At 38.1% G+C, this 27,335-nt stretch overlaps 2 protein-coding genes across 2 annotated transcripts in view; both read right to left on the bottom strand.

Annotated features, from left to right (window-relative positions):
* Window positions 1–27,335, bottom strand: part of Erich1 (glutamate-rich 1) — a gene marked incomplete at its 5' end in the record, with an annotated part of 52,793,804 nt that overhangs the window by 20,166,333 nt on the left and 32,600,136 nt on the right.
* Dlc1 (DLC1 Rho GTPase activating protein) overlaps window positions 1–27,335 on the bottom strand; it is a 379,420-nt gene that overhangs the window by 260,503 nt on the left and 91,582 nt on the right. For both annotated transcript variants that reach the window (XM_087589032.1, NM_001370997.1), the window contains 2 exon segments: window positions 22,911–23,060; window positions 17,513–17,644 (listed from right to left, as the gene is read on the bottom strand). In XM_087589032.1, the coding sequence (XP_087445158.1) occupies window positions 17,513–17,644; window positions 22,911–23,060 (282 nt within the window).

The raw sequence follows: 27,335 nt of genomic DNA, 5'->3' as shown, positions 1-27,335 counted from the left end.
AGACGAATGGCTCGGAATTACATCTAAGGATATAATGAATAATCCCTTTCTACATAGCAAATCTTGCCACTGGAAGATGTACGCTGTTTAAAAATAATTTTCCAAAAACATATAATATCAACAGCTGTATGAGCAGATGAAAGCTGTCAGACACGAAAGTCCTCTTCATTGAAAGGAGGACATTTACTTTTGCAAAACGGTGTGTCTTCTGAGATGGCCAACTTTAAAAAGGAAGTATGTAAAAATAATAACAAGTTAATAGTAAACGAATTCATTAAGTTTTTCTATGAATTCTTAAACATATGAAACAAAATAGCATATTCCCCGAGGTCTCGTCTATCCCTTGGTTTGCATTTTCTGTGCAACACACACTTGTGGGTCATGACGAGCCCTGGAATATTCTCTATGAGTTTTACTTGTTACGTTTCTCGAAGACTCACTTCAGTCTGCTTAGGCTTGGCACATCCGAGTGGCAAGTGGCAGGGAGGAATGACTCCACTGGGTCATTCCTAAAGACAAATTCTGAGTTTGGAGATAGCCAATTTGCCTGTGATCTTTTGTATGCATGAAGTGTTGTAATTTGACCAGCAGATGGCAGTATTTGGAAAGAAAAAAGAAAAGCAACCAGCAGGCAAGGTCCCCTGATTAAGTTAGTGGGGCGGGAAGGGATTAAATGCGTTTGAATTTCCACAAAAACACAAATGTAGAGAAGCAACATTATTACGAACTATAAAATTCTTGATTATAAAAATGCAATTTTAACAAGAAGTGAAGAAAGCAGATGCATATGCATCTTACAAACATATAACTGAATTATGGATATTTAAAAGCTGCGTATTATTCTTAAACCCACTCTAAGATCCGCCACCTGATTGCATGCATCTGTTTTGTTTTCACCAATACCGAACAATCACCATCCTGAGACAGTAACAGAACATTCTTTTATGTACCTGAGCTTTATAACTTTAATTTAAAAAAGTGCACAGGGCAGCCTATAGCAGTAGTCTTTGCGATATTTCTTCCAATCATACAGTGGATGGAATTATACATAGTTCACTGTAATTTTGTTTCCTCTGTGAAACTGAGTAACAAACTAGAAGAAAACCACATACTCTGAGGGGAGCAGTAATAAAAAATAGAAATACTTTAAGTTGTATGATGCTTGGCTTTAAATACACACCATCGAGATTTTCTGGCTTCAAGACATTTTATTTATTTATTTATTTATTTATTTATTTATTTATTCACTTTACATCCCAATCACCGTACTTCCCTTCTGCCAGTCTCCTCCTCACAACCTCCTCTTCCCACCCCTCCTCCCCCTCACCTCCCAAATCAGAGAGGCCCCTCCAGTGGGACCAACCTACTCTGTCACCTCAAGTCACTGCAGGACTAAGTACATCTCAAAACAATATTTTAATGACAAATACTTGTAGGAATTCTGTAAGAAAATATAGTCAATATCCTATTACTTCAACAAGTTTAAGAGAAATGTTCTTTTGTCCTGAGTTTGAGCGTACACAGTATCCATGGGCCTGTACCTGCTGTACATGCTGCTAAGACTCTGCCCTCTTTATCCATCTGAGCCAGCCTGACCTAATTCTCTTCCCTGCTGTGGATTTGGCCATTAGAGGGTCAGTAAGATACTTAGCATCTAGGGATCTCCTTGATGTTTCCAGATCTGTACCCAAACTGAACCTGTCGTGAGATATCGTCTTCATCTCTGTGCATGAGGCCCTTTGATCAGGCTGAAAGAAGCATCAGGAACTCTCCTTAGAGCTGACAGAAATCAGACTGGACAACAGACAGACAAGCTGAGTGTGCTGATGCACGATTTTAAGCCCAGCTTTTGGGAAGGTGAAATCAGAGACTTTGCAAGTTGGAGACCAGCCTGGGGTATATTCTGGGCTTTGGGGCAGCTTAATGGTACAGCTTAGCATGTGTCAGGACTTGGTTTGGTCCTAGTATTGCCCTTAGCATCAGTCTAGGCAAACTGATGAACAATCAGAGTTATTATTCCTGGAGTAGTACTATGACCTGTTTTAAATCGGCCATTATACATTTGTTTTATTGTATCCACATTTGGTAGGTGTAACAGGATCAAGAGTAAATCATTGTACAAATGGTGTTGAAATATTTTGATATGTTACCTGATAAATATGTGCTCCGACTCTATTTTTAAAGAAACTTCTTTCATATTTTCTCCCCTCTTCTGCAATGATAAATCATCAGACATCTTTGGAATGCCTGCATTTATTTTTACTTCTGGTTGTATACAGTTTTAGGAATGCCATAAAAGACAGCACCATGACCTTGAGGTTTTAATCCCCCTCCCAAGTGTCATAGACCATTGATGTTATCAGCAATGGCACTAAAGCAATATGTTCCTGGTGCTCTCATCCCAGTTCAGGACAGATCTGTGCAAAATTAAAATGGTGACCAACACTGAAGATGACAACTTTAGTATGGAAGTGAATTGTGAGGTGGACAAATCACAGAAACATAGGTGGAGGGAATGAAGCCCCCTCAAGGGTATAATAGAGTAAGAATGAGCATTAGGGTATATAGCCCCGGGATAGAGTACTTGACTACCATGCAGGTGGGCTTATGTTCAGTCTCTAGTGTAAACAGAACAGAACATTTTGTGACAGAGGAAATGCAATTTTTAGTTGTCAGTGAATGAAGGTGGGCAGTACAGAGCTCCATCTGGTTTTTTTTGTTTGTTTGTTTTTGTTTTGTTTTGTTTTGTGCTGGAAATGTAACTCAGCAGTGGGAAACTCAAGGCACTAGGCTCATGTCTCAGTACAGGAAAGAAAAAGAGTAATTTTGAGGATCTGGGAAAGAATGGCTTTGAAGTAAGAGTTAAAATATCAAATCAAATCAACTCTTGCCCTAATAGAATGGGTTTTAGGGTACCAGTTCTCACTTCAAAGCTGACAGGAGGACCTTAAGAGGGAAATGTTAGACAAGGAAAGTCCAGTGAATAGTGAATGGTCCTTGCAGTAGGAAGAACACAGGACCTGGTTTGATTTGGGCCATAGGTGGTACCAGCCAAAGGAAGCAACTCTATTGATCCCAGTTGGAGTCTGGGGTCCAGCAGGCAAACTCAATGTTGAACATTTGTCATGGACCATAGCTGGATCACAGGAGACAGTGATCTCAGACAGAAGATGCTAAGAGTGTCATATACTGTGGCTGTATAAGACGTAAGTGGCCTGCAAACATGGAGCTACAAAGGCCACATTAAGAGAACTACAGATGAGGTCACGAATGTCATCTCTAATTGCCCCAGGCATAGTCACCCTGCTTAGTTGCCCGAAACATTTTCTAGAACGATTTGCTTGATCAGTAAAGCATGGTAGACCATATGGCTTTCAAAGCTAGTGCATTAAAGCCTCAGAGCACCTGATTGGTCTCAGCCAAGCTTGCTCACTCTTGCAGGAGGGGAGTGAAGGTCTGAGGGACATTCAGCTGCTATACTCATAGAGAGGTACACGTGGCACCTGAGTCAGCCATTTTGGAAATGGATATCCTATGTCAGTGGCTCTCAATCTTCCTAAATCTACAACACTTTAATACAGTTCCTCATATTGTGGTGGCCCCAATAAAATTATTCTCATTGCTATTTCATAACTGTAAATTTGCTTCTGTTAGGAATTCAATCTTAATGTAAATATCTGTGTTTTCTGATGGCCTTAGGTGACCCCTGTGAAAGCGTCGTTTGACCCTCCCAAAAGGGGTCATAGGCTAAGAACTACTGCTTTAGATAATCTTGTACCCGGCTGCAACCTCCTGAGGGACCTTACCCTAGAATTAACTGTCTGAACAATCTGCTCCCAAATCCCCCAATCTGCAAACCACAACAAATAGATGGATAATGCCCCTTTAAACCACTTAATTAATAGTAAAAATTTGTAGGATTGCTATGTAATCAAAACAGATATCATTACCAGGAGCTCAGTGTTCCTTTAAGACACAAAACAAAATAAAGCTTTAAAAAGTCACAAAATATGAGAGAACCCCTGGTGGCTGGTAGATGTTGCTGGAGCAGCAAAGGGTGCCAGTAAAAGGGATACAGTGTGATGGGCACCATTAGTATTTGTTACAAGCGTAAAGAAAACAGAATCCAGTGTTGCTGAACAAAACAATCCCTTTTGGGACAATGGTAAAAGATTAGCAACGTTGTCCCCTGTAGTGAGCTAGAAAGTATAGGAAATGTCCCCAGCTAGCTTAGTGACAATAGCCAAGGGGTTTTTCCAGGAGAGAGGACTGAACGCTTTGGAAATAACTGTCTGTTATTCGTATTAAAATGAAAGGCAAGAGGTAAACTAGAGTGGGGGGTTCTTCAACTCTTCCTTTTGGGACATTTAATTCCTATGGCATCTTTACAAGGTTGTATATATATATATATATATATATATATATATAATCGAAATACAAACTAAATATTTACTAATAATAGATCATAAAGTTTTTTAAAATAATAGTTTGTCATTCATCTAATAGCATTTGTTAAAGAGGAAATTGATTAGCATACTAATGAGATGGGTATGCCTCTTGCTTTTATACAAAGAGTGAACTCTTGCTGAATATTTGATACCTCAGGACACAGAGCGTCTTCAAAACGTTTCAGAGTTGTGTGTGTGTGTGTGTGTGTGTGTGTGTGTGTGTGTGTGTTATTGTGAGGTTTATGCATGTGTGCACATGTGAGAGTATGCATGGGTGATTGAGCCCCAGGTAAGCATGTTGAGACCCAAGGAAAATATCAGCTATCTTACTCATCTCGTCTACATGATTCCTTCAAGTCTCCTCCCTTGCTGTTCAGCTATTCTGATGGTCAGTGAGCCTCAGAGAGCAATTTTCTGTCTCTGATTTCCACATCAGTGTTGGCATGACAGGTTTGTGACCCCAGCAGCTCTTTACATAGGTATTGGGGATCTGAACCCTGCTCCTCACATTTGCATAGTAAATGCTCTTACCCACTGACCTATTTCCCCAACCTAATATTTTTCATTTCTAGTCATCAATGCTGTATTCACTTCTTAGCATGAGTATGTAGCTAAGAAATGAAAGACATATGTTTAAGCCATCTCAAAAATTATTAGAAATTCTGCTCTAATCCAAAGCCAAGCTTAATTTAAGATTAAAAACAAAACAAAACTCAAATAAGCAACTCATACATCAATTTTTAAATCAAACAGTCTAACACAACGCAATCCAAACATATGGAGATTTGAAACTTACATGCTGAGAAATGACAGGAAAAAAAAAGTTCAGTCCTTGCTCTTTCTTAGCTAACTGACATGTTTCTGTATAAACAGACAGCTTTGTACGTATAGTTAGAACACTGAAGATTTAACAGTAGTCTGGATTCTAAAGCAAGGTGTTGCCACAGTATCCCTTGTTTACATGGTATGATGTCACAGTCAGTGCACACACTTTGCAGGGCATGTGTGTGTTCAGAAGGCTGCAGTGATGCTGTGAACTGCACTACAGCCACGTGATGTCAGAAACATTCCTGGCTGGGATCAGGTAAAAGTGTTAGTGAAAGAGGGGGTGGGGGTGGGGAAGGGATCACAGCTCATCCATTCCTCTTTCCCTGCTCCTTCATTGAGAATACAATGTGAGCAGCTGCCCAACTTCGAATCTTGATCTAAAAGAAACCCTTTCTTCTTTAAGTTGCTTTTGTCAGGATATTTTATCACAGCAATAGGAAAGTAACTATGACGTCATGTTATTTAAGTCTTTGGTGAGAGTCCTGGGAGTCTAAGACTTAAGCGGGCTGTGAAGAAGATGATATAGGATGGTCAGAGTGACAGACATAGGAAGCAAATTAACTTTCTTTGTGATCACAGTTAAGGCAGCATTTCTAGAGGCACAATAAGACATAACAGCTGGGTATTAGAAGAAAAAAAATCTTCCTTTGTAAGTTTTTGTCTTTCATTGCTAACCTTCCTAGAATCATCCATATCTAAAATCTGTGTGTTGCATTATATGTAAATTAGTTTCATGCATTTGATTATAATTTCTTTTCATTCTAGCTCCTGATCTTTATTGTCCTTCTTATTCAATGACTTTACTATTTCAGTTTCCCAGGCCGATTATCTTGGGAACCTTTAAACTATCAGTTCTACTTCCGGTCATGTGACCGATTGTATATTCCTTTTTCTCCAGCCTTACCTTCTTCAGGCCTTTTTGCTTTGTGGCCTGAATTTGTACGCCAATGCCTACTTGTCCTTTCCTTAGCTGTCTACAGACTTTGGATGAATTTTCTTACACTGCTTGTAGAATTCAAGTTCTTTTTTTTTAATTGTAATTTTTTAATAGGATATTTTATTTTTTATTTATTTTCATTTAAAAATGCTATCCCTTTCCTGGTTTCCTCTTTGCCAACCCCCTCCTCCTGCTTCTATGAGGAAGGGTGCTCCCCAACCCTCCCACCCACCCACTCACTCCTACCTCACCACCCTGGACTTGATGCCCCGGTATAGAATTCAAGTTCTTAAAGATAAAAATTAGCTTGTTTTCTTGTTTAAAGTTCATCTGTTTCTCCCTTTTGTCAATCTTTCTTGTTAATCCTGAAAGCCACTTCAGTTATATTGTCTGGTACAGCATCACGCACCATATTTTACTGAAACTAGGTTGCTTACAATAATGATGATGCTTTTGGTGGGTTTTACATAAAATTCCACACTTTTTCCCCCACAAGAAATCTTGGTTATTGTCCCATTGCTAGTTCCTCTCGGAAGTCTTAAGTAAAAGTTTTCCTGAGTAAATTTGAGAATAACATCTGTTTGTTATGAATTACAACCTTTTTTTTTCAAAACCAAATGTTCAGGTAGCCAAATGTTCTGAATCTCCTTCCTTAGATTCCATGGCTGAATTCTGTGTTTCAGGGGAGTAGTGGCTTCCAACAGCTGCAGCTGCCCGCCCTGTTGGGAAATATCCTTGACCTGGAAAGACTACCTCATTCAAGGTGAAATGATTTCCTAGGGTCTACCAAGGACCAAAAATAGACTGGTTCAGGAATGGTCAGCAACAGCTCTATGGCTTCCGTGTGTGACAAGCCTGAAGAGCCCCCATCCCCAGAGTACCATGCTGAGATGCTGCCTCCCAAGTGCCAAAACACCGTGCCGACTCTACTGATGCAACAGTCTACTGCACACCAACCAGCTCAGAGCAACTCTGCCTCCCCCGTGTCCATGCATGTCTGCGTCTTAGAATAATCATCAGTAGCCATCTCTAGGCAATTCCTGGTCTTGTGGTTTGACTCCAAAGATTCTGATCAACTCTTGTCTTTAGTGTCTTATGATTTCTACTTGCTTTTGCAGGAAAAAAATAAACAAAACAGTTTGCTCTTGTAACAGTAGTAGAACTAGAGTTCAGCTATATTAAAAATTAAAGAGGCATTTGCTTAATTAAAATATGGAACAATTTCATACATAGATTGATTAGATAGGCATGTACATGGCTAATAATTTGATCTTTTACCTTTTGATTAAAATAATAGGTTCAATTACCTATTATCTGTGAAAAGATTAAACAGTATTCATTAAAACCTTTCCTTTGACCAATATATCTGTTCTATATAACTATCTGAGAGATATTTAAAATGAAAATAAAATATATGTAGAGCTTCCTACAATAGTAATATCTAATGATATATTTAATATAGACAGAATGCTATAAATATATTACCAGTGGAGGGATGATGCCACGGTTTTGATGGATGCTCTAAATATCAAATACAAAATTAAATACTTGGTTAACATTTGCTTGTGCAATAATTTTAAATCAAGATTCTATTTGTTCTGAGGTCTAAATTTTCAGGTGATCAAGATATACTCTACACATGTATGAAAATTTCTAAGACTAAATAGAAGAAGAGAATTAAGAAATATTTTTAAAACCCTGCCTTTTCCTAAAATACAAAGTACTAAAAAACTATCAAGAGTTATATCTAAAATTAGAGGTCAGACGTGTTGAATATTGAGAGTGGCATCATCATAGGCCCCGGGCTGAGCGTGACCTCTCTGATGTATGGGCTCTCTCATGCTGTGGTTCAGTTATTGCCCTCCAGGGTATTTGGCTTGGGGGTCTAGGAAGCCTAGGGATGCAAACAGTGTGTTTCCATGTTGGTGACTTCCAGAACTCCCACAAACATCCCTCATTATATCCCTCTTTCCTGTTTGTTTAGTCTGAGCTTTAAGTGAAATTTGCACTGCAGATGGTTCAAAGGCCAATGCTTAAAAAGACAAAAAGAAGCCCTGCTGGGGTAGAGGGAGGAAAGCCGTGCTGTGTTGCCCCGGCCCACAAGGTGTGAGCAGCGCTGAACTGTTGGTATGGCTCTGCTTTGCAGAACTTGAGTAAATGCTCATTTGGTAAATTACCATGGTCAAAATAGCCTGGCAGAACACCCACAGGAAGTGTATCTACTAGGACAGGGATAGTTGGTTTCATGGACATCAGTGGATTTTCTCTGAGGATCCATTAACCTGGTAGATCTGAGCTGTGGCATCTTGCCAACACAGTGGGAACTCAGAGAAACACCCATAACAGCAAAGGCAGCATCCAGCTACAGCGCACTCAATATCGATTTAAAAACAGAGCACTTGGTATAGGAAATACTCAGTTAATGTCAAGAGCAGCTCTAATTTTCTCTTCCCCTTGTCCCTTCTTCCCTCTCCTCTCCTCTCCCCTCCCCTCCTCTCCCCTTCCCTCCTCTCCCCTCCCCTCCCCTTCTCTCCCCTTCCCTCCCCTTCTCTCCCCTTCCCTCCTCTCCTCTCCCCTCCCCTCCTCTCCCCTCCCCTCCCCTCCCCTCCCCTCCTCTCCTCTCCTCTCCTCTCCTCTCCCCCATCTCTTTCAATAGACCTTTGAAATGCTTTCCAGGTTGCTCTTGAATTTATCATGTTCTCTGCCCAGTCTTTTCCAAGAATTCTCCTGCCTCATTTTCTCCAGTGCTAGTACCACAGGCATGTACCTGTGAGGGGGTCTCAGGGCACGGCAAGGATAAATAGCATACAATTCCCTGCTTTCATAGTTTTGTTGTATGATTTGAACTGTTCAGACTTACGACCTTCAGGACACCGAAATGCCTGGTACATATTTTAATTTTTTTATTTCTTCATGTAGAAATTTGGTACGTGGTAGACCCTGCCCACAGCTAGTCAAGAAGGGCCTCTGTGTAAACTTTGTCTATTTGGTATTGAATATCCACGTGGGACTGCTGGTCAAACATTTCAAATAGCTTTCACCGTCTTGCAGAAGTAAGCACAGGGGCTGCCAAAGGACCAGCATAGAAATATTTATCAACCTGTTAGCATCTGAGTAAAAAATATTATGGGAAGACACTGCATATATAATTAGAAGGTTGGGACAACCAGGTTGGCAAGGGAGACAGAAGAGACTGTGAAGATGGCTTAGAGGTCATTATTTCTGCTCAGAGTTTTGAGTTATGTTGCTGGTTGCTATGATGTGGCAGCTTGGTGGCTTGCCATTCCAGGGTGCACAGAAATAAGTGGAAGCTGTTATTTCTCTTGTGTGAAAATATAAACTGGATTCAAGAGCTCACACAGTCACACAGGACACCAGCATTTCTGACTGCTAGAGCAACATGAAGGGGACAGTTCATCCAATCACATCTTGGGCTGTAGAAATGACTCTGCAATGTTATTTACTTGTAATAAGGTAATAAGATGTGCGCTTACTGTTTCTTGACCTAAGGAAATCTATGCAGGTCACACAGTTCCCCACCTTTGGACTTTTCTTTTGGGTGTGGGGGAGTTTTCTTCCTGTCACCTTGTGCCCAGACTCATGTCACCAAGGCAGAAAAGGGAGAATATCACCGTTGCTAACTCATGAAGTGCTTCAGTGTTTGAATTCAAAGTTTGGTATTAAGGATCAGGATGATTAGGTACAAATTCGGCTCACTCTTGGCAAACAGAAACTCCTAGATCAAAAGGGAAAAGATGCATTTGAAGAGGTACTGGTTCAAGCAAGGAACGTACCCCAAAACTGCTTTCCTGTGTCACTTGGAAACCCCCTGGGAACAGGTGTCATTTCTTACAACTTACCCACTGAATCGAGGAATTATGAGTTCATTTTTAAATCTAAAAGCAATGGCTGTGGAAAAATGTGCTTCTAAAAGTCCTGCATTAATGAGCTACATATTTAATATTATTTACAAATACAAAATATGTGAGTGGAACCCATGATGCTTTTGAATTGTAGAATTCTAAGCAATTCCTCACAATGATCAATGGCTAATGTCATATTTAGGAAAAATTTCTAGCTCTCCATTGGAACAGTTTCTCTTTCAACAAAGCTGCAAATTTTTCTGTTCGTCTTTCCTATAAACAATAATGATTTTCGTGGACATAGGCAAATATTTCTTTAAAATTCCACATGCTTAACATTAGTGCTTTGCTATGTCAGAGTAGAATTGAAAAGCAGGAACATCAAAGGCAGTTTTATAAGATGATTACATTCTTTTCTGAAATTGTAAACTGTACTAATTCAAATTTCTTGATGTCGGAGATGACTAAATAACCTTTTTTAAAAAAAATATGTGTGTTGGGAGATGAAATGGTTCAGTGAGCAAAGACTCCTCATTGGGCCTGGAGGCCTGAGCTTGATCCTCAGAACCACATGGGAGGAGGGAACTCACTCCTGACAGCTGCTTTTAACCTTTATGTGTTTACCTGGGTACACACACTCCCATGCACAAGTGAATTCACACACACACACACACACACACACACACACACACACGCACAATTTTCTTAGTGTATAAAAACTAACATTGTGTGACATTATGAATTGGTATTGAAATTGCAGCCAATCTTTAATGTTATCATACGTTTTTTTCATATAAGACTTCAGTAAAAGGAATGCTGGCAGCTGTCATGTGCAGAGATAGGTCTTCTGCTTCAATTTTAAACAGTGGATACCACTACACAAAATTACTAGTCTTGTTAAAAATTCTACGTGAAGGGGTTTGGGGATTTAGCTCAGTGGTAGAGTGCTTGGCTAGCAAGCGCAAAGCCCTGGGTTTGGTCCCCAGCTCCAAAAAAAAAAAAAAAAATTCTACGTGAAAATTGATAATATAAGACATTATAAAATAGTTCGGAGTTTAAACTAACATTTTATCATTTTGACCATGGAACTTGCTTCTCCTGGCTTCACGCCATCATGAGTTTCTTTCCTTCCACTCTAGCTCTGTAGACAACAAGAACGTCGATCACTGAGCTGCTCTGAGGCAATGAATTTGAAGAATAACTTGTGGCTCTATGGAGATGGCCAAAATATAAATTGGAGCACAACATAGTATGGACTATGTCTTTTGAAATGAAGAAAAGAACTATCTATTTAGTTAGTTAATGTGTGTGGGTCTATGTATGCATGTATAGAATACATGTGCATGCATGTGGATGTGCGTGTGCCCATGCATATGTGTGTGTGTGTGTGTGTGTGCATGTGTGTGTATGCACAGTATGCATGCACAGGGCAGAGGACAACCTCTGCCATCTCTTCCTGTTCATTCACTGGATTCATTGGGTGGCATGGCCCAGAGATTCTAGGAATTCTCTGTCTTCACCTCCCATTCTACTGTGTAGGTGTTGCTATTTCAGATCCCCAATCTATGTGTGGGATTTTTATGTGGGTTCTAAAGATCTGACCTCATATTTTCATACTTGCATGTTGAGTATCATCTACCTGTCTGTCTATCTATTATCTGTCTGTCTGTCTACCTATCTATCTATCTATCTATCTATCTATCTATCTACCTACCTACCTACCTACCTACCTACCTATCTGTGTAATTTTGAGATAGTCTCTCTATATAGTTCTGGTACTCTTGAACTCACTATCCTCCTGTCTCAATCTCCTAAGTGCTGGCCTTACTGGCACACAATACCTTTCCTGGATTAAGACAGTGTCACCTGGGAATCAATCCTGTCAGCAGACATCAAATCCAGACACTGTTGCTGTTGCCAAGAGGTGCTTGCTGACAGGAACTTGGTGTACTGTTCCTTGGGAGGTCCAGCCCGCAACTGACCAATGCAGATGTGGATGCTTGGAGCCAACCATCAGACTGAGTTCAGGGACCCTGGTGGGGGAGCTGGGGCTGGAGGAACAGAGGGGGATTGTAATCCTATAGGAAGAACAGTGTCAGCTGACTGGACCGCCCAGTGCTCCCAGAGACTAGACCACCAACCAAGGAGAGTACAGAGGGGGATCCATGGCTCTAGGTACATACATAGGTAGCAGAGAATGGTCTTGTCTGACTTCAATGGGAGGGGAGGTCCTTAGTCCTGTGGAGGTTTGATGCCCAGTGTAGGGGGATGCTGGAATAGTGGGGCAAAGGAAGAGGGTGGATGGATGGGTGGGGGAGCAAAAGGGAGGGGAAGAAGAGGGGGTATGTGGGATGGGGGCTTTGGAGGGGTAACCAGGAAGTGGGATATCATTTGAGATGTAAACAAATGGAATGATTAATAAAAAAGAAGAAGACAGTGTTTCTAAATGCCTTAAACTTTAATGACATTCGTTAAGAAATGGGTTGATGAAATGAACCAACAGTTTCCAAAGAAGAAAGGCTGTGGCTAGTAAGTATTCTCGACATATTTAACAGGTGGAGCTGTGGTTCAGAGGATGAGGATGCTATTATTCCAGCAGGGGACCTGAGTTTGGTTTCCAGTAGCCCATCAAAGGGTTCACCACTGCTTCACAAGTTAGAGAGGATCTGGCACTCTCTGCTTCTGCAGGAACATGTACAGAAGTGTACGCCACAACACGCACTCACATGTAAACACACACAAATCTTTAGAAACAGTGTGTAATATCTATAGCCATCAGGGAAGTGCAAATTTAAATCACTTTGAATCTCATCTCTTTTCATTCAGAACAGCTATCGTCAAGAAAACTGATAGAAAAACTTGGCTTGTGTGTGTGGGGAGGACAAGATTCCTTTTATAGTTGTAGGGATACAAACTAGTACAGCTATTATGAAAATCAGTATGGAAGTTTCCCAAACATTTAAAATTAAAATTATCACATGATTCAGCTGTACCATTCCTGGGCGTCTTCCCAAACTCCCAGTTGACCACAGAGATGCACATAGTACACTCATGTTAGTGCTCTACATTCCACAATAGCAGAGAAGTGAGTCCAGTCATCAACAGATGAAGGGATAATGAAATTGTGGTACATATACCCAGTAGATTTTACTAAGCTATAAAGAAAAGAAAAGTTTCAGGAAATTGGAATGGATTTAGAAAGGATTATATTAAGGCAGGTGACCCAAATACAAAAAACCCCCAAACAAACAAAAAATAACACCCCCAAAAACATGTTCTCTATCATAGAGAGATCCTACTTTGTAATATATATGCACATATATGTGAATGTATGTATAGGAGATCAAGGAAAAGGTGAAAAGTTGTTTTGAGAAATTAGGGTAGGAAAAGGAAAGAGGCAAAGAAATCCATGCGGCATAGTTGGACAAATGACAGATGGGGCGAGGAGGAACACTAGCAGAAGAATCAACCGAGATAAATTTGCATGAAAATGGCACAATAAAGCTTAATACTTTGTGTGCTAATTACGAAAATAAAAAATCAAAATGAATGAAATAAAATTAAGGAACAAAACCTAACCAAACAATAAAGTGTCAAAAATATTACATATATTCCCATCCTTCCTCTTTTTCTACCTCAAAACATGGACGATTTCTAGAGAGGACAGCTCTACTGACAATTGAATGTCAGACTGGATAGGTTTTTACCTGATTCTATCAAGCCAGCAGTGAGGGAAAAGGAATAGGATATATGGACTCATTTGGCTTCAGAGTAAACAGCTATGCACTGGGGTCATGGCAGACAATTTACCTACTCTTCATCAAATCTTAAACTGAACAAAGTAGTTTAAGAAAATGACAAAACCAAATGTCTGAGGCAGAGAACATGAGATAGTTTCCTGGAACAAAGTCAGGATTCTTCCTTTGACCATTCTTATTCATGCAGTTCTGGAAATCTTTATCAGAGGTATTAGACAAGAGAGAGAAACAAAGGCAACCAGATCAAGAAAGAGAAAGTGAGATTATCCTTGCTTGAGGATGACATGATTCTTTATGGAGAAAATACTACAAAACCCACCCAAATCATTGGAACTGATAAAGGAATTCAGTAAAGATCCAGAACACAAAGTTAACGAGCATTTCTATGTATCAGAAATAAATGACTCAATTTTCTAAAATGGAAAAATCTTTCAGGAGGGGTGGGAACCGCACTTCTTTACAGGTATAATGAGAACCACTTAGAATGTAGTTAAGGGTTGAGGTTCTTCTCCGGGATTCATGGCTTCATTAACTTTAGGCAGTTGTTTCAGTTTTTAGATCAGGTACAGTTTCCCTCTTGGGTCACAAATCCAATTAGAGGTCTATTGGTTACTACCAAGGTATGTGTGCCAGTACTGAACCCTTAGGACTATCATGTCATATGGTTTATGGGCATCATAGCTGGGTAGGATTATTGGTAAAATCCCATTTAGAACAAGTATATTCAAAGTCTTACAAAAATACATTACTCAGAAATAAATTTTACTAAAGAAGAAAATGGGCACCAACAGGATTGCTCATGGGGTAAGGATACCATGGTTGAATACATGAGTTCAATACCTAGGACATACTTAGTAGAAGGAGAGAACTGATTCTTGAAATCTGTCTTTTGACCTCCTCATACACACATATGTATGCACAAAATAGAGAAATAAATGGAATTAAAGTATTTCCAGAAAGAAGTAAAATATCTCCCCAATGGAAAATTTAAAATGATGGGAAAATTATAGAGCTCACATATAAGAAGACAAAATCATCCCACACTCATCAATCAGAAGTCTTGATAAAAATGTTCATCCAAACTAACACTACAGATTATAAAGACACTGCAATCAAGACAAAAATGAGAGTTTTCATACATCCTCCACAAAAAACCCCCCAAAAACAAACAAAAAAAACAGAAGGAAATGAAAAGAAAAGAAAAACACAAAATGTGTGTGATCCCCTAACCAAGTAATAAAAAGCTAAGATATCATATTTGGCTTCAAAAAAAGTTTAAAGCTGGAATGATCAAACTACCATAATTCTGACATAAAACAGACACAAACCAATGAAACAGAATAGACTACTTCCCCCCCAAATCAACTCATAGTTACAGATAACTGATTTTGACAAGTGACCAATTGTCTCTATCAGAGAAAGTCTCTTCAAGTTATTCTTCTATGGAAACTGAACAGGAAGTTGGAATAATGTTACTAGATTCCTATCTTTGAAGATATAAAACATTGACTCAAAATGAACAAAGGTTCTTATAAAGACTCTAAGCTTAGAAAATATTTCACGAAATATAAGGAAAACATTTTACGACATTATTGCAGGTGAAACAAAGGTGATATGGTGGTTTGAGTGGAAGTGGCTCCCATAGGTTCATGTATTTGAATGCTTGGCCTCAGTTTGTAGAACTGTTTGAGAAGGATCAGGAGGTGTGGCCTTATTAGAGGAGGTGTGTCACTAGGGATTGTATCTGAGGTTTCAAAACATACAAGCCATTCTCAGTTAGCTCTTTCTGCCTTATATTTGTTGTCCCAATATGCAAGCTCTCAGACAAACATCAATTGTCCTGATTTGATCATGGCACAAGACATACATGCATCAAATTATAATAGTATACCTCACAAACAAGCATATATCAAATAAACCCTTTAGAGAAAATGTAAATTGAATTTAAAAATGGCTTTAAGCACCACCTTCTTTTAATCATATAATTTTTAGATAAATGGAGAAGCGTGATAGGAGAGTATCCAATCCAGAGCCAATATCATTCTGTCCCTCAGAATTTGTCTTGTCCTGAGTGGTAGCCACATGGATATAAAAATGTGCAAGACTCTTGTTTGGCACAGCTGTGAATACCCACTAAGTGACACATCTAATGTTAGTACATGTTAAGCCATGAATTCTGTCTTTCAATCAAAACATAAGAAGAATAAATCTCACCAAAATTGAACCATAAAAACCTGTAGTGTCCAGATTGAAAAATTTTTATGTAGCATCTTTATATTAAATAATAGATGATGGACTTGAGCCACCAAAGACACAAAGACAGTATAACATCCCACATGGCTATACAGATCCTTAAAGAACATCTATATAATGGTAAGCCAAGGAAGTTTATCATCAATAAAAGTACAGCATTCCATTAAAGCTTTCCTATTAGCACTTGTTGCTAATTGATAGCCATTTTACTGAATCCCAAAACCAATAGTATGCATATTTTTATTCCCTGTTCACCTAGCACTATCATAGTGTTGTAGCATTTTCTTGACTTTTACTGTTTAAATACCTACCATTTTTGATAAAATGGAAGCTATTTAAAGACTTGGCTAACATATTGTTTGTCTGTGGCTTTTTTTTCCAATTTGGCATAGTGTGTGATATGTTAGATATGAGTAGATGGTTAGAACTAAATGATCTGCATATAAATGACAAGGGGCAAATTAAGTCCTGCCTATATAAATACTAAAGCCAGGCCCATGTGCTATTTTAACAGTGTGCTTTGATTCCCCTTAAATCCCAGTGAATCTACCATGTCTCAAGTTCAGAGTATTCTTTTAGTCCCATTTTAGAACTGCCTTTATTTTAAAGACAGGAAAACAAACAGTACAAACTCACTTCTCCATGTTAAGCTAACATGGGGATTGAAAAAACAATATAGCTCTGTGATTTTCACAGAACCAGGAGAGGTTATTTTGGAACTGTGTGGACTTTAGATATTTGAAGCAGTAATTACTTCCCCATAAATGTTACCTTTTAGAGTCAAATGCTATTTTGCCCTTGCAATTCACATTTTACTTAAAGGAAACTGTCTTTCCTCAGAATTTATTGTGCGATGCTATTCTGTGTGGACACTCTCTCTTTCATTTGTGTAGATGGCACTGTAAAATCACCAGGGCAACAAGGACAGTAACTTACACTGCATTAAATATTGGGCTTTGAATGGTCTACATCATTGAATGTCCACAAAATATGACGCAGTGATTTTACACATCTGTATTTGCATATCATCATGGCATCTCAGACAACTTCTTACCCATCTATCTGCTCATCTATCATCAAAGCTTAGAGATTTTCTACTGAGTATGTGATGTGGTCAATGATAACCGCACCTGGTAACTCAACTCCCCATTTCAAATTCTTCATTCTTTAAAATTGTATAACAGAAGTCATGGGCCATATTTTGCATAATTCTGGATTTGCATAAGCCTGCCTTAGTGAACTACTTATGTATCCATTTTTAAAATTAAGAAGCATACACTTTTAGGGTGATACTTCAGTAAATAGCATCAAACTGATACAGTTAAGACTCCAATAGTTTTCTTTCCATGCTGGATAGAAGGCTATCAACACTTACCTCATGTTTGGCAACACTGACTGTTGAGTCTGGGATTGTGTACAACTTACCATGGCTTTGGGTTTGGTTCCAGAATTGCTCGCTGGAGTGGATGATGGATCGGTGGACTCTGAAGACAGATTCACCTGTGTCTGATTTACCGTGATACTCTCTGTTCCGCTTTCAGATCCTGATTCCAGATCCTGTTAAAAGACAAATACACAACCATGAAAAGAGGCGTACGAGTGTCTCCTACATGCCCATTTCCTCTCACCTTTAATCTTTATTTGAATGTGACTTCCAGTCACTCACTTAGTATCACATAGGTAACAAAGTGCATTCTAGGGGCCCTGTGAATGGCAAATGAAAAAAATCCTCCCAGTCTTAATTCAAAGTATCAGTAATGCTATTTCCCTTCATTATAACTCATCAATAGTATTGAAAGCCATTTTCCACAGTTGGAATGTTATGATATATTTTGCAGGTAAATGAATATGAATGATGAAACTGCTTTATTAGGCATGTGAATTTGTGCATGAGAGAGGGCATGTGTGTGTTTCCTCATATGGATATGTGAAGTACATAATTGTAACCAAGGTTCTCGTGCTGAGAATGACTTCAGATCAGACTATTTTTTATGTCTTTTCATGGGGAACAAAAAGTATCTTATTCTAAAGTATATAGCTCACTTGAGTTTTAAACTGAATTAACATGAAATGGATAACAGCAAAACACATTTATAAATATTAAACATATAACTACAGGTAGTAGGTAATTAATTAAATTTGCCCCTTTAAATTTGTTTTTTTGTATAATGGGCCTTTTGAATTCATTTGCCTTCCTACTCATAACTTCATGAAGTCGTTAACATGGTAAACTTTTTATTTTTATAACCACACGATAATAAGTATGAGGAGAAATAATAATTTTTTTAATTTATTAGCCTTGTGTTGTTATTCTGCATAGAGCACATTTCACAGCTTGTATCTGTATTCAATTTTATCTTCCTGTGAGGAAGGGATTATTATAATCACTGAAAAGACAATGACACCCAGAGGCGAGGCAGATCTCTTACATTCCCATTCCATGGGAGAAGTGACCTTAAATCTCAGGTCCTCACCTCAAAGCTACACCCCCTAAAGTAACTACCTTGCTGTTTTGGTGAATGCCTAAAACACAACTGAAGAAGAAATTTCATGGATGAGAAACTATGTAGAGATTCTTCTTTCTACCAGTGAGAAATCCACTGTGAGAAATCTCAGGTCCACTCTTTCACAATCTGTCACTCATGCCCTCCCTATTTAACCATCTTCAGCAAACTGAATGGTGAGCAAGACCTGAACCATCATGGCACCGCCCACTTTTGCTGTGGTAATGCGTCTGATGCCCTACAGTACCATCAGACTCTTCTGTATCATTGTTACCCATGCTTCCCCCATGTCAGGTAGATGGAATATGCACAATAAGAGGAGTTCTTATTGTGGTGGGGCCATAGAAGAGGTCTATACGCCATCCAACTGTGGCACAAAATAGTGGGAATCTTGTTCTTTACATAGTTGTTCACATCACAAAATAAGTCTTCACTGCCTGTATTCACTATGGAGAAGACAATGGAGGGGAGGTGATTCCTGGGGAGAATATTAAAGTGAGTCAATAGGAAAGTTAATCAAGAATCTGGATGGAAGCAGTAAAGGACAAAATCAGGAAGCAGGGTATAGAGGGCCACAACATGTAACTGATGAGTAGACAATTGGAGAAGAAGCAGACAGCAAAATTGTAGGGAAAGTCAATGTAGGAAGCAAGCTTGAATGCTAAGAATAGCGCAATTACTCCTGGGATGTCAGGAGGACAGAATTGATGGAAAAGTGGCCAAGAATCAGGAAGACAGACTATGTAAAAAGAATATGGTATGTTGGGTCACAAAAGGGTTGAAACATGGTGAACCTTGACCATGTATGGCTGAAGTGTCCCAAAAGATTACCCATGTCCGCTAGGTTATACATTCACACAAAAAGCAATTAGTGGCTCAAACTCAAGAATACTTTGATACGGAGGAGAAAAGGTCTTGGGAAGATTTACAATGTGGTAGAATGAAAGTTGGCTTTTCTGAAAGATGTGAAAGTGACTCTTCAAAGCTGTGTGACACTTGGCAAACTTCTCACTTCCACCCTGTGTGACCCTAGTAAATCCTTCCTGATGCTCATCACCAGACCAAAAGATAAAATAAAACAACGCATGCAAAGCTTAGTGTGCACCAACTACTACTGCTTTGTCCTTTAGCCTCGACTTCTATCTGCCACCCATTCTGAGAGAGTATTATCATAAGTAAGGTTTGAAGGACTGTCCACAGTGGGTGCTCTGACAAGGTCAAGATTTTGGCTGACAAAACAATCAGATCATGGAGTTTCAAGAATCTACCAATGTTTAGTCAGTTTGTTAGATTTTCTCCAAGCAGCTATGTCCAAATCTTTACCTCTTCCTTTTACTTCAAATGAATGTTGTTGTTCATCATCCCAGTCTCTGCTTCAAATTATACTCTTTATTACATAGAAAATTAATTCTAGGGATTTTGTTAAATATGATTACACACAGTGGGTGGGTTAGGAGAGAAGCCATTGCTTCATTGTGTACTGTGTTCTTTCTGCTAAAGTTAAATAGGCAGCAGAGAGAGGAAGGGGATGAGGCAGTTTCTCGCTTGGGTTAGTGCTCCTTGGTGGATGATCAAGATCATAACTATGACACCATAATCCTTCTTCCATGATGCAATTATCAAAAGGAATTGAAAGGCAAATGAAAAAAAAATGTTACCATCACCTTTAAATGTCAGAAACCAAACCAAACCAAAACAAACCAACAAAAAAGCAGAGAAAAAGACCAAGTGTGACTCAGAAAACTCTAAAGATCAGAAGATAGTTTTGAGGCTCAGGGGTGTGTATTGTTCATGCCTTGCTCAGTGTCTAATATGAGCTTAGAGGGAACGCAAAAAGAGTCAACAACGGCCAAGAATGTTCTTGGTTAGATCTGTATAGGACTGCTTATGTATTTTAGTTCATTTTTCTCCATGAGAAGCCAGTAGTTAAAGAGTTAACCTTTGTGTGTATCTTTTGTCTTACATGAACCTGTAGTTGAGAAATTAGACAAGCTTCTTATGGTTTTAGATAGTCAGCTCCAAAGCTGGGATCCAAAAGTCACTAATTGTTCAATTACCTTTAGGCACCAACATTCCTAATGTTTCTGCTGACTGATTTTGCTTTATTCCAACTCTATTGATAAGATGAAAACCTAAATTGATGCTATGTTTACAGCAGCAAGAATTATGATGATGATTTCAGTAACATTCTGTGAGATACTGTATGACATATTAAAGTCCAGCTTACAGTTGATGTAGAAGTATAAAAACTAGATGCAGACAAATGATTTAATTATTATGTATATTAATTCATGGTTTTTGGTTTATCTTTCCCACATAAGAAAGAACCCAATCTAGTATGGAGGGACAGATAGCTTTCTTTCTGAAATGAAGACAAAAGTATGGTATTTGATAGAAATATCAGCTATGATTTTTATATATGAGAACTTAGAAAACTTTAATGGAGCAGTAGAGAAGGGAGAGATTAAAATCAGGCAAAATTAATAACTTGTTGCAGAAAACTTAAATAAAAAGTCCATACTCTAGACCCCATGAATTTTAAAGAGGCACCTAGGACCTCATGAAAATAAGATGTTTCTGGCTTAAAGGTGCTAGAGAAAATGAATGTGAAATTTTAATTTGATTGAAATATTGGAGACAGGATTTTTCTATCGTTTCTAGAAAGGTTGTTTCTGTAGGTCCCTTCCTATTTGCTCGAATGAAACTCTTTACAAATAACTGGTGTGTCCCTAGGAGAAGAGGGACAGGGTTTTCCTGGAGTTGTTTAGTTATGGCTCATGGTAAAGAATGTATCTGCAATGAATCTCTACAGATAAGGAAACTTATTAAGGTTACCAAAAATTAAAATTTCATTTTCATGAATTTTCAAGATTGAAATCTAGTTTTATACCAATCCTGTTTCAGAAGGTGTCAAATTCGTTTATGTGATTTTCTACATTTTGGATCTCACTTACAATTTTTTTGATGTAGTTTATTTACTATATTATAATGCAAATCCTTGTTTAGTAGAAAAGGGATGACTTATTTACAGTTAAGCTTTATGCTATATATGTTAGATCTACATAAACTAAGCCATTAAACATGAAGCTAAATATGGAATTGGGTAGAGCCAATTTCAGGATTTCTTTCTTCTAAATTTTATTTTGAGTTTTGGAATACCATTGGAGCATCTGTTATATAAACTTAATGGGATAAAATTCTTACCTCTGTCTTTCTCATTATTTTTATAGTATATTTTAGAGTACTAACACGTCACCTTCATCAGAATTACTTTTTGCAGTAAGCAGGATTACTTTACCCTCATATGTCCATTTATCTGCCCAACCATCCACACACCCAACTATCCATCCATCTACCCATCTTTCCATCTACCCTTTCCACAACCCATCCATCCATCCATCCATCCATCCATCCATCCATCCATCCATCCATACATACATTCACCCATCCAAAAACCCATTCATATATCCATCCACCCATCCATCCACTCATTGATTCATCTACCCACCAGTTCATCTACCCATTCATATTCACATCTATCCACCCATCCTTCCATTCATCTACTCATCTGATCATGCAGAAAATATTAAACATGTTTTTCATGCAATGTAAGTTTATAGAATAAGATAATTCATATTTTGGAAATAACTAGTTATAACTTGAAAAGCTGGAAATAGTGTAGTTATCAAGATAAACACAGCATTTGCAATGGGGTGCATTATGTCTCTGAATAGTAGTAAATACAGTAGTACAAGTCACTATTACAACAAAGAGGGCTTAATCCCCAAGAAGCAAAATTTTCTAAGCTTGCTTTGTTTTCTTTTTAATGTTAAATATTTGGTCATCATCTATGTCTCTATGGATTCTCTATGTGACATAAGGAAATGACTGAATGATCTCTATGAGGTTCTGTTTCATTTATTAGTGGATGCCATCATCAAAGATGTTTCACTTTTAAGAGAGACCATGTGAAATAAAAGGGTCCTATTCTAACTTTGCTTAGTGGGCACAGACATGTAATCCTAGCTTCTTGAGCAGCTAAGGCTGGAAGATAGTTGGGTCAAGGCCAGTGTGGGCTTCAAAGCAAGTTTAAGGGCAGTCTGGTCAATTTATTTAGTCTGTGTCTCAAAGTAAAAACAGGGCTAACGATATAGCAAAGAGGAAGATTGCCTAGTGTGGGCCAGGACTGAGGGTCCTCCCAAGTTTTTTGAAAAACAAAACAAAACAAAACAAAACTAAACACTAATAACAAATGACAGGAGAACAGACACAGGAGGCGTTATTCCACTCGGGAGAAGAGTAGGGAGAAGGCAGCTCACAGGGACATGCCGCCGCAGGTTCGTTGGGGTGCTGGATGGAGAGGAGGCAGCGCTGAGAGCGTTCTCGATGTCTTGGTCTAGTTGGTCCAGTTTCATAATTAGCAGCACCATGGAGTCCAGCCGTGTCCTGTCTCGATCTTCCCTTGTTTCCTGAGGAACAGAACATGCTGTTACTAAATCTGAAAGGTCATTTCTTGGAAAGAATAAAAAGTTCCCTGTTCTGCACAGTGACAAAAAGGACACTGAATAGTGGGCGGTCTTTCATTTGACAGGGAAGAGAAGGTCTAGGCTGGGTATCAATGAGCCTTTTATGGAGAAGATGCTGATCTAGTGTATGAATATTCAATACACAAAAAAGAAGTAGAATGACTACCAGTACTTATAGACATTTCCGATTTCCTAATTATTATTGGGAGAACTTATTTATGAGTTTTAATTTTTTTTTAGATCATACACTTTTTATTTGTGTGATTCTTATATTTGTGAATTTGTACTTAAGGCATGTCAAAAAATATTTGCACCAGAATAGTTTTTATTTAGAGAAATACTGTGGAAAAATGAAGTAAGCCAAATTTTTGGCTTATATGATCAGTAGTTCTCTGCAGGTAACACTTACCTGTTACTGTTTCTAGTTATGGCACTGACAAGATTCCTTTTTTAAGTCTCTTTTTATTCTTCCACACTTAAAATAGGCCCCTAACAATGGGGCATGCACACACACACACATACACACACACACACACATGGCTTTTTATCTTGACGACTATGGGATTTAGGCACATTTGGAAAGACTTTGACTTAAAGCAGTAACTAAAGCACCTTTTGTCCTTGTACATAACTTTACATGGACATAACTGTACAGTTCCTGTGTGGTCAAACCAAGTCAATTATTAGAAATCCCAACCCCTATGCTATGTGAGGGTCAGAGCTGATTAGGATATTGAGTGAAGAAAAAAAAAAGGACCGTGCAAGACATAGACAATTCTTTGGAAAGACACTTTGTTGAGAGATGCAGTGGACTTTGGTCTAGTTCTTTCAGTGTGAAGCATAATTTGTGAGTCAAGTTGCCAACTTTCCATATCTCTGGGATACTTGTTTGAAGAGAACCGACTTTAAAAGGACTGCTCATGGCCAAACTCAAGGAGGGGAAACAAGGTCATGATGAGACCTAGATGTGTCCTCAGAGGATGTCAGGCTGGGGATTTGCTTCAGTAACAAGTATTAAATGATGAAAGTAATCAACACAGCTCTGACTTTTAGTTTTGTCTTGCGTCCTTCTCTCTTCTCCTGTCCTCTCCTGTCCTCTCTTCTCCTCTCCATTTTTTGTGTATATGTGGTGGATGTACTTGTTAATGTGGATGCATGTACACATGTGTGAGGGTACATGCATACATGGGTTTAGATGAGTAGAGAGGCCTTTGGTTCTTTGGAGACATGTTTTTTCATTGAACATCAAGTTTTGTAGACAGTCTGGCCAATTAATTTTAAAGGTCCACCTGTCTCAGTATTACAGACCTGTGGTTACAAAAGCTTGCTGCTAACTGTGGCTTTTACATATTCTTGGGATCCAGGTCCCCACGTTTATGCAGCTGCCATTTTACCGACTGAGCCAACTTTCAAGCCCTGAGCATTTCTTTTACCCCCTTTAAATTTTCTAAATGCTCTGAAGAACAGGGGTGCCATGAGTTAATCTAATTTTATATTCTTTAAATAGGAATCTAATTCTATAGGTTTAATTATTTAAAAGCTAAACAATGTGTTTTTTTGATAGAGAGAGCAACCTTTCAGAGGTTAAATAATTGATTCATTATATTAAATTCATCTAAGAATTAACTCTTGAGTACTTTCTTTTCTAGTACAGTGATACGTTTTAACAAGCGCCATTTAGAAAAGAAAGGATTCATTTTTAGTTTTCTAAATAATCATTGCAGGAAGTCAAGGCAGCAGAAATCTGAAGCATATATATATATATGCTCAAGAATATGAATATATGTATATTCATATAATTCATAATACATATGAATATATGTATATATATTCAAGAGCAGATGGCAGTGAATTAGTGAAGATATGCCAGTGCTCAGATTATATTCTTTACTTTTACACAATCCAGGATCTTCTCCATAGGGAATAGTGCTACCCATGGTGGGCATGTCTTTGCCCTTCAATCAATGTAATCAAAATAATTTCCCACAGATAATCTTAGAGTCTCCTCTTCCAGGTGATTTTGAGTTTTGACAAATTGATGGTTAGTAATAACCATCACTTAGCTAATATTAAATAATTTATTTGAACATTTTCTTGAAATTTATATACAATGAAATATGACAATACCCCATTTCTGCCCCAAAATTCCTTCATATTATCCTCAGCTTTACCATTTAACAATTTCATATTTTCTTGTTTGCTTCTTCTTTTAAAGACAAGGTTTTATTATGTAGTCCTGGCTGGTCTGGAACTCAAATAACTCACCTGTGTCTGTCTATGGAAGTGCTAGAACTAAATGCATATGCCTTACCATTTAATAATTTTTACTTTTTGATCATCCATTCAGCCAAGCCAGTGCTACCCACACATGCAGAGATGTGTGTTACTCAAAACTAGATGATCTATTTCTAAAGGCAGACGTTTCCCTTGGCTTAAAAGATTAATACAAAAGGAAGAAGCTGCTTCTTTTTTCCTAAAAGCAGATTAACGATAAAACTAAATAGAGAGTTTTGGACATCTGCTAATTCCTTCAGAAAACTTTGCAACTCTTGTGGTTTGATTTATTCCCACTATCTCTTTCTTGAGGAACATTAAGTGACTGACGTGAACTTTTTTATTGGGCTTAAAAGTATCCACATTTGCAAAAATGAAACCTTAACCTTTATATTCTATTCAATAATGATTCAGAACTTTGTTACACACAAAGCAGTGTTTTTCATAGTGTAATTCTGCTTATAACCTGAAATTAAGTTCTGGAAACATTACAAATTTTTGCATCAAATTTGCTTATGAGTATTCCTCCAATTGGGAACAATCTTAGTATAGAGTCATCCACTCCCTTACTTACTACTCCAGTGTATTTTTTAAAAATATAATTTCTTTCTATTTTTGAACCAAAGATGTGTTTGGGAAGGTGAATGTTTATGCATCTCTATGTCCACATGTGGCTATCTTTGGCTGACATTCACATCTCAGTAATAATAGCCTCAAGGACAGAGATTCAAACTTTCTACCTAGCAGCAATGGAATCAAGTTCTACACCACAGAAGCAACACATTTTCAGGAAAAGTAGTGAGTTCAATCCTGCCAAGAGATAATAATACACATGCCTTGGAAAACAGAGGCTGATATTTTTCCAGCTACTAAGTTAATGCTGGGTGCAGCAATACATCCGCAGCTACCCTGGACCCATGGGTGATGGTCTCATAAGCAATTTGTCTTTGAATTAACTGGACATAGAGCTCATACTCTTAAAAATATTTTTTATATCTATTGGCTGAGCATCAAATTATTTCAGAGGTCTGCCAGAAGGGTAAAATGAAACAGTCTTGCCCCATGATATTCTCTTAGGCAATTAAGCCTATTTCTTTCCTCTAGCCTCCATGGGTTCCTCCTTAATACCATTCATTATATTCACTGTGAAATGTCAAGAGTTTGTGGGCCATACATCTACAAAACCTCCTAAAATAGCGTGACTAAAAGTCCAATGCTTTGTATAAATATCCTTGTCCTTATTTATAAAGTCAAGTTTTTAACATCTCATGAAGTTCAACTGTTTCACATATTCAGGGCCAAACTCTAGTAATAGTCCATGCCTAAAAATACAAGTGTGTATGTGAGGATTCTGGGCTTTTTGACTTCTTTAATGGAAATTAATTTCATTCTGTTAGTATGGTCCATGAAGAGTTCTACATTAAATTGTTTATTTATGAATTGAATATTTCTCTCAATTCAAGGCCAATGTGATAAATTTGCCTTCTCTGCATCTATCTTTCCATTTTAAATTATTATAGCTATTTTAAATCAGGCATCATTAAAGGGACTGGACTGAGTAGCCATCAGCAAAGCATACAAAACTCCTGTTGTCTTGAATGTTATAATCAACCTCAGGGAAATAAACAATGAAAATTAACAGATTTATAAACACTTTCAAATAGAAACTGTGTAGGAATTTAAAAATAGGATAATGCAATAAATAATGACAGTATTCCTGTCTACCTATATATGCCCATAATATATTAATATTTAAAACAACTATCATATATCAATTAATAGACAACATATTAATCAATATGTTAATGTATAATATATAAAATTACTATACAACATGAATAAAATATACACATACTCATGAAAAAGCTTTCTGTGACAATTAAGAGCCAAACTGGAATGGGAAGAAGAGGAAAGGAGAAGATGATGGGGTAAAGATAAAGACCG

This window comes from Rattus norvegicus, chromosome 16 (genome assembly GCF_021556685.1).
Source record: "Rattus norvegicus strain SHRSP/BbbUtx chromosome 16, alternate assembly SHRSP_T2T, whole genome shotgun sequence".
Lineage (NCBI taxonomy): Eukaryota > Metazoa > Chordata > Mammalia > Rodentia > Muridae > Rattus > Rattus norvegicus.
The sequence above is the reverse complement of the archived record's forward strand: the minus strand, read 5'-3'. Positions and strand labels throughout refer to the sequence as shown.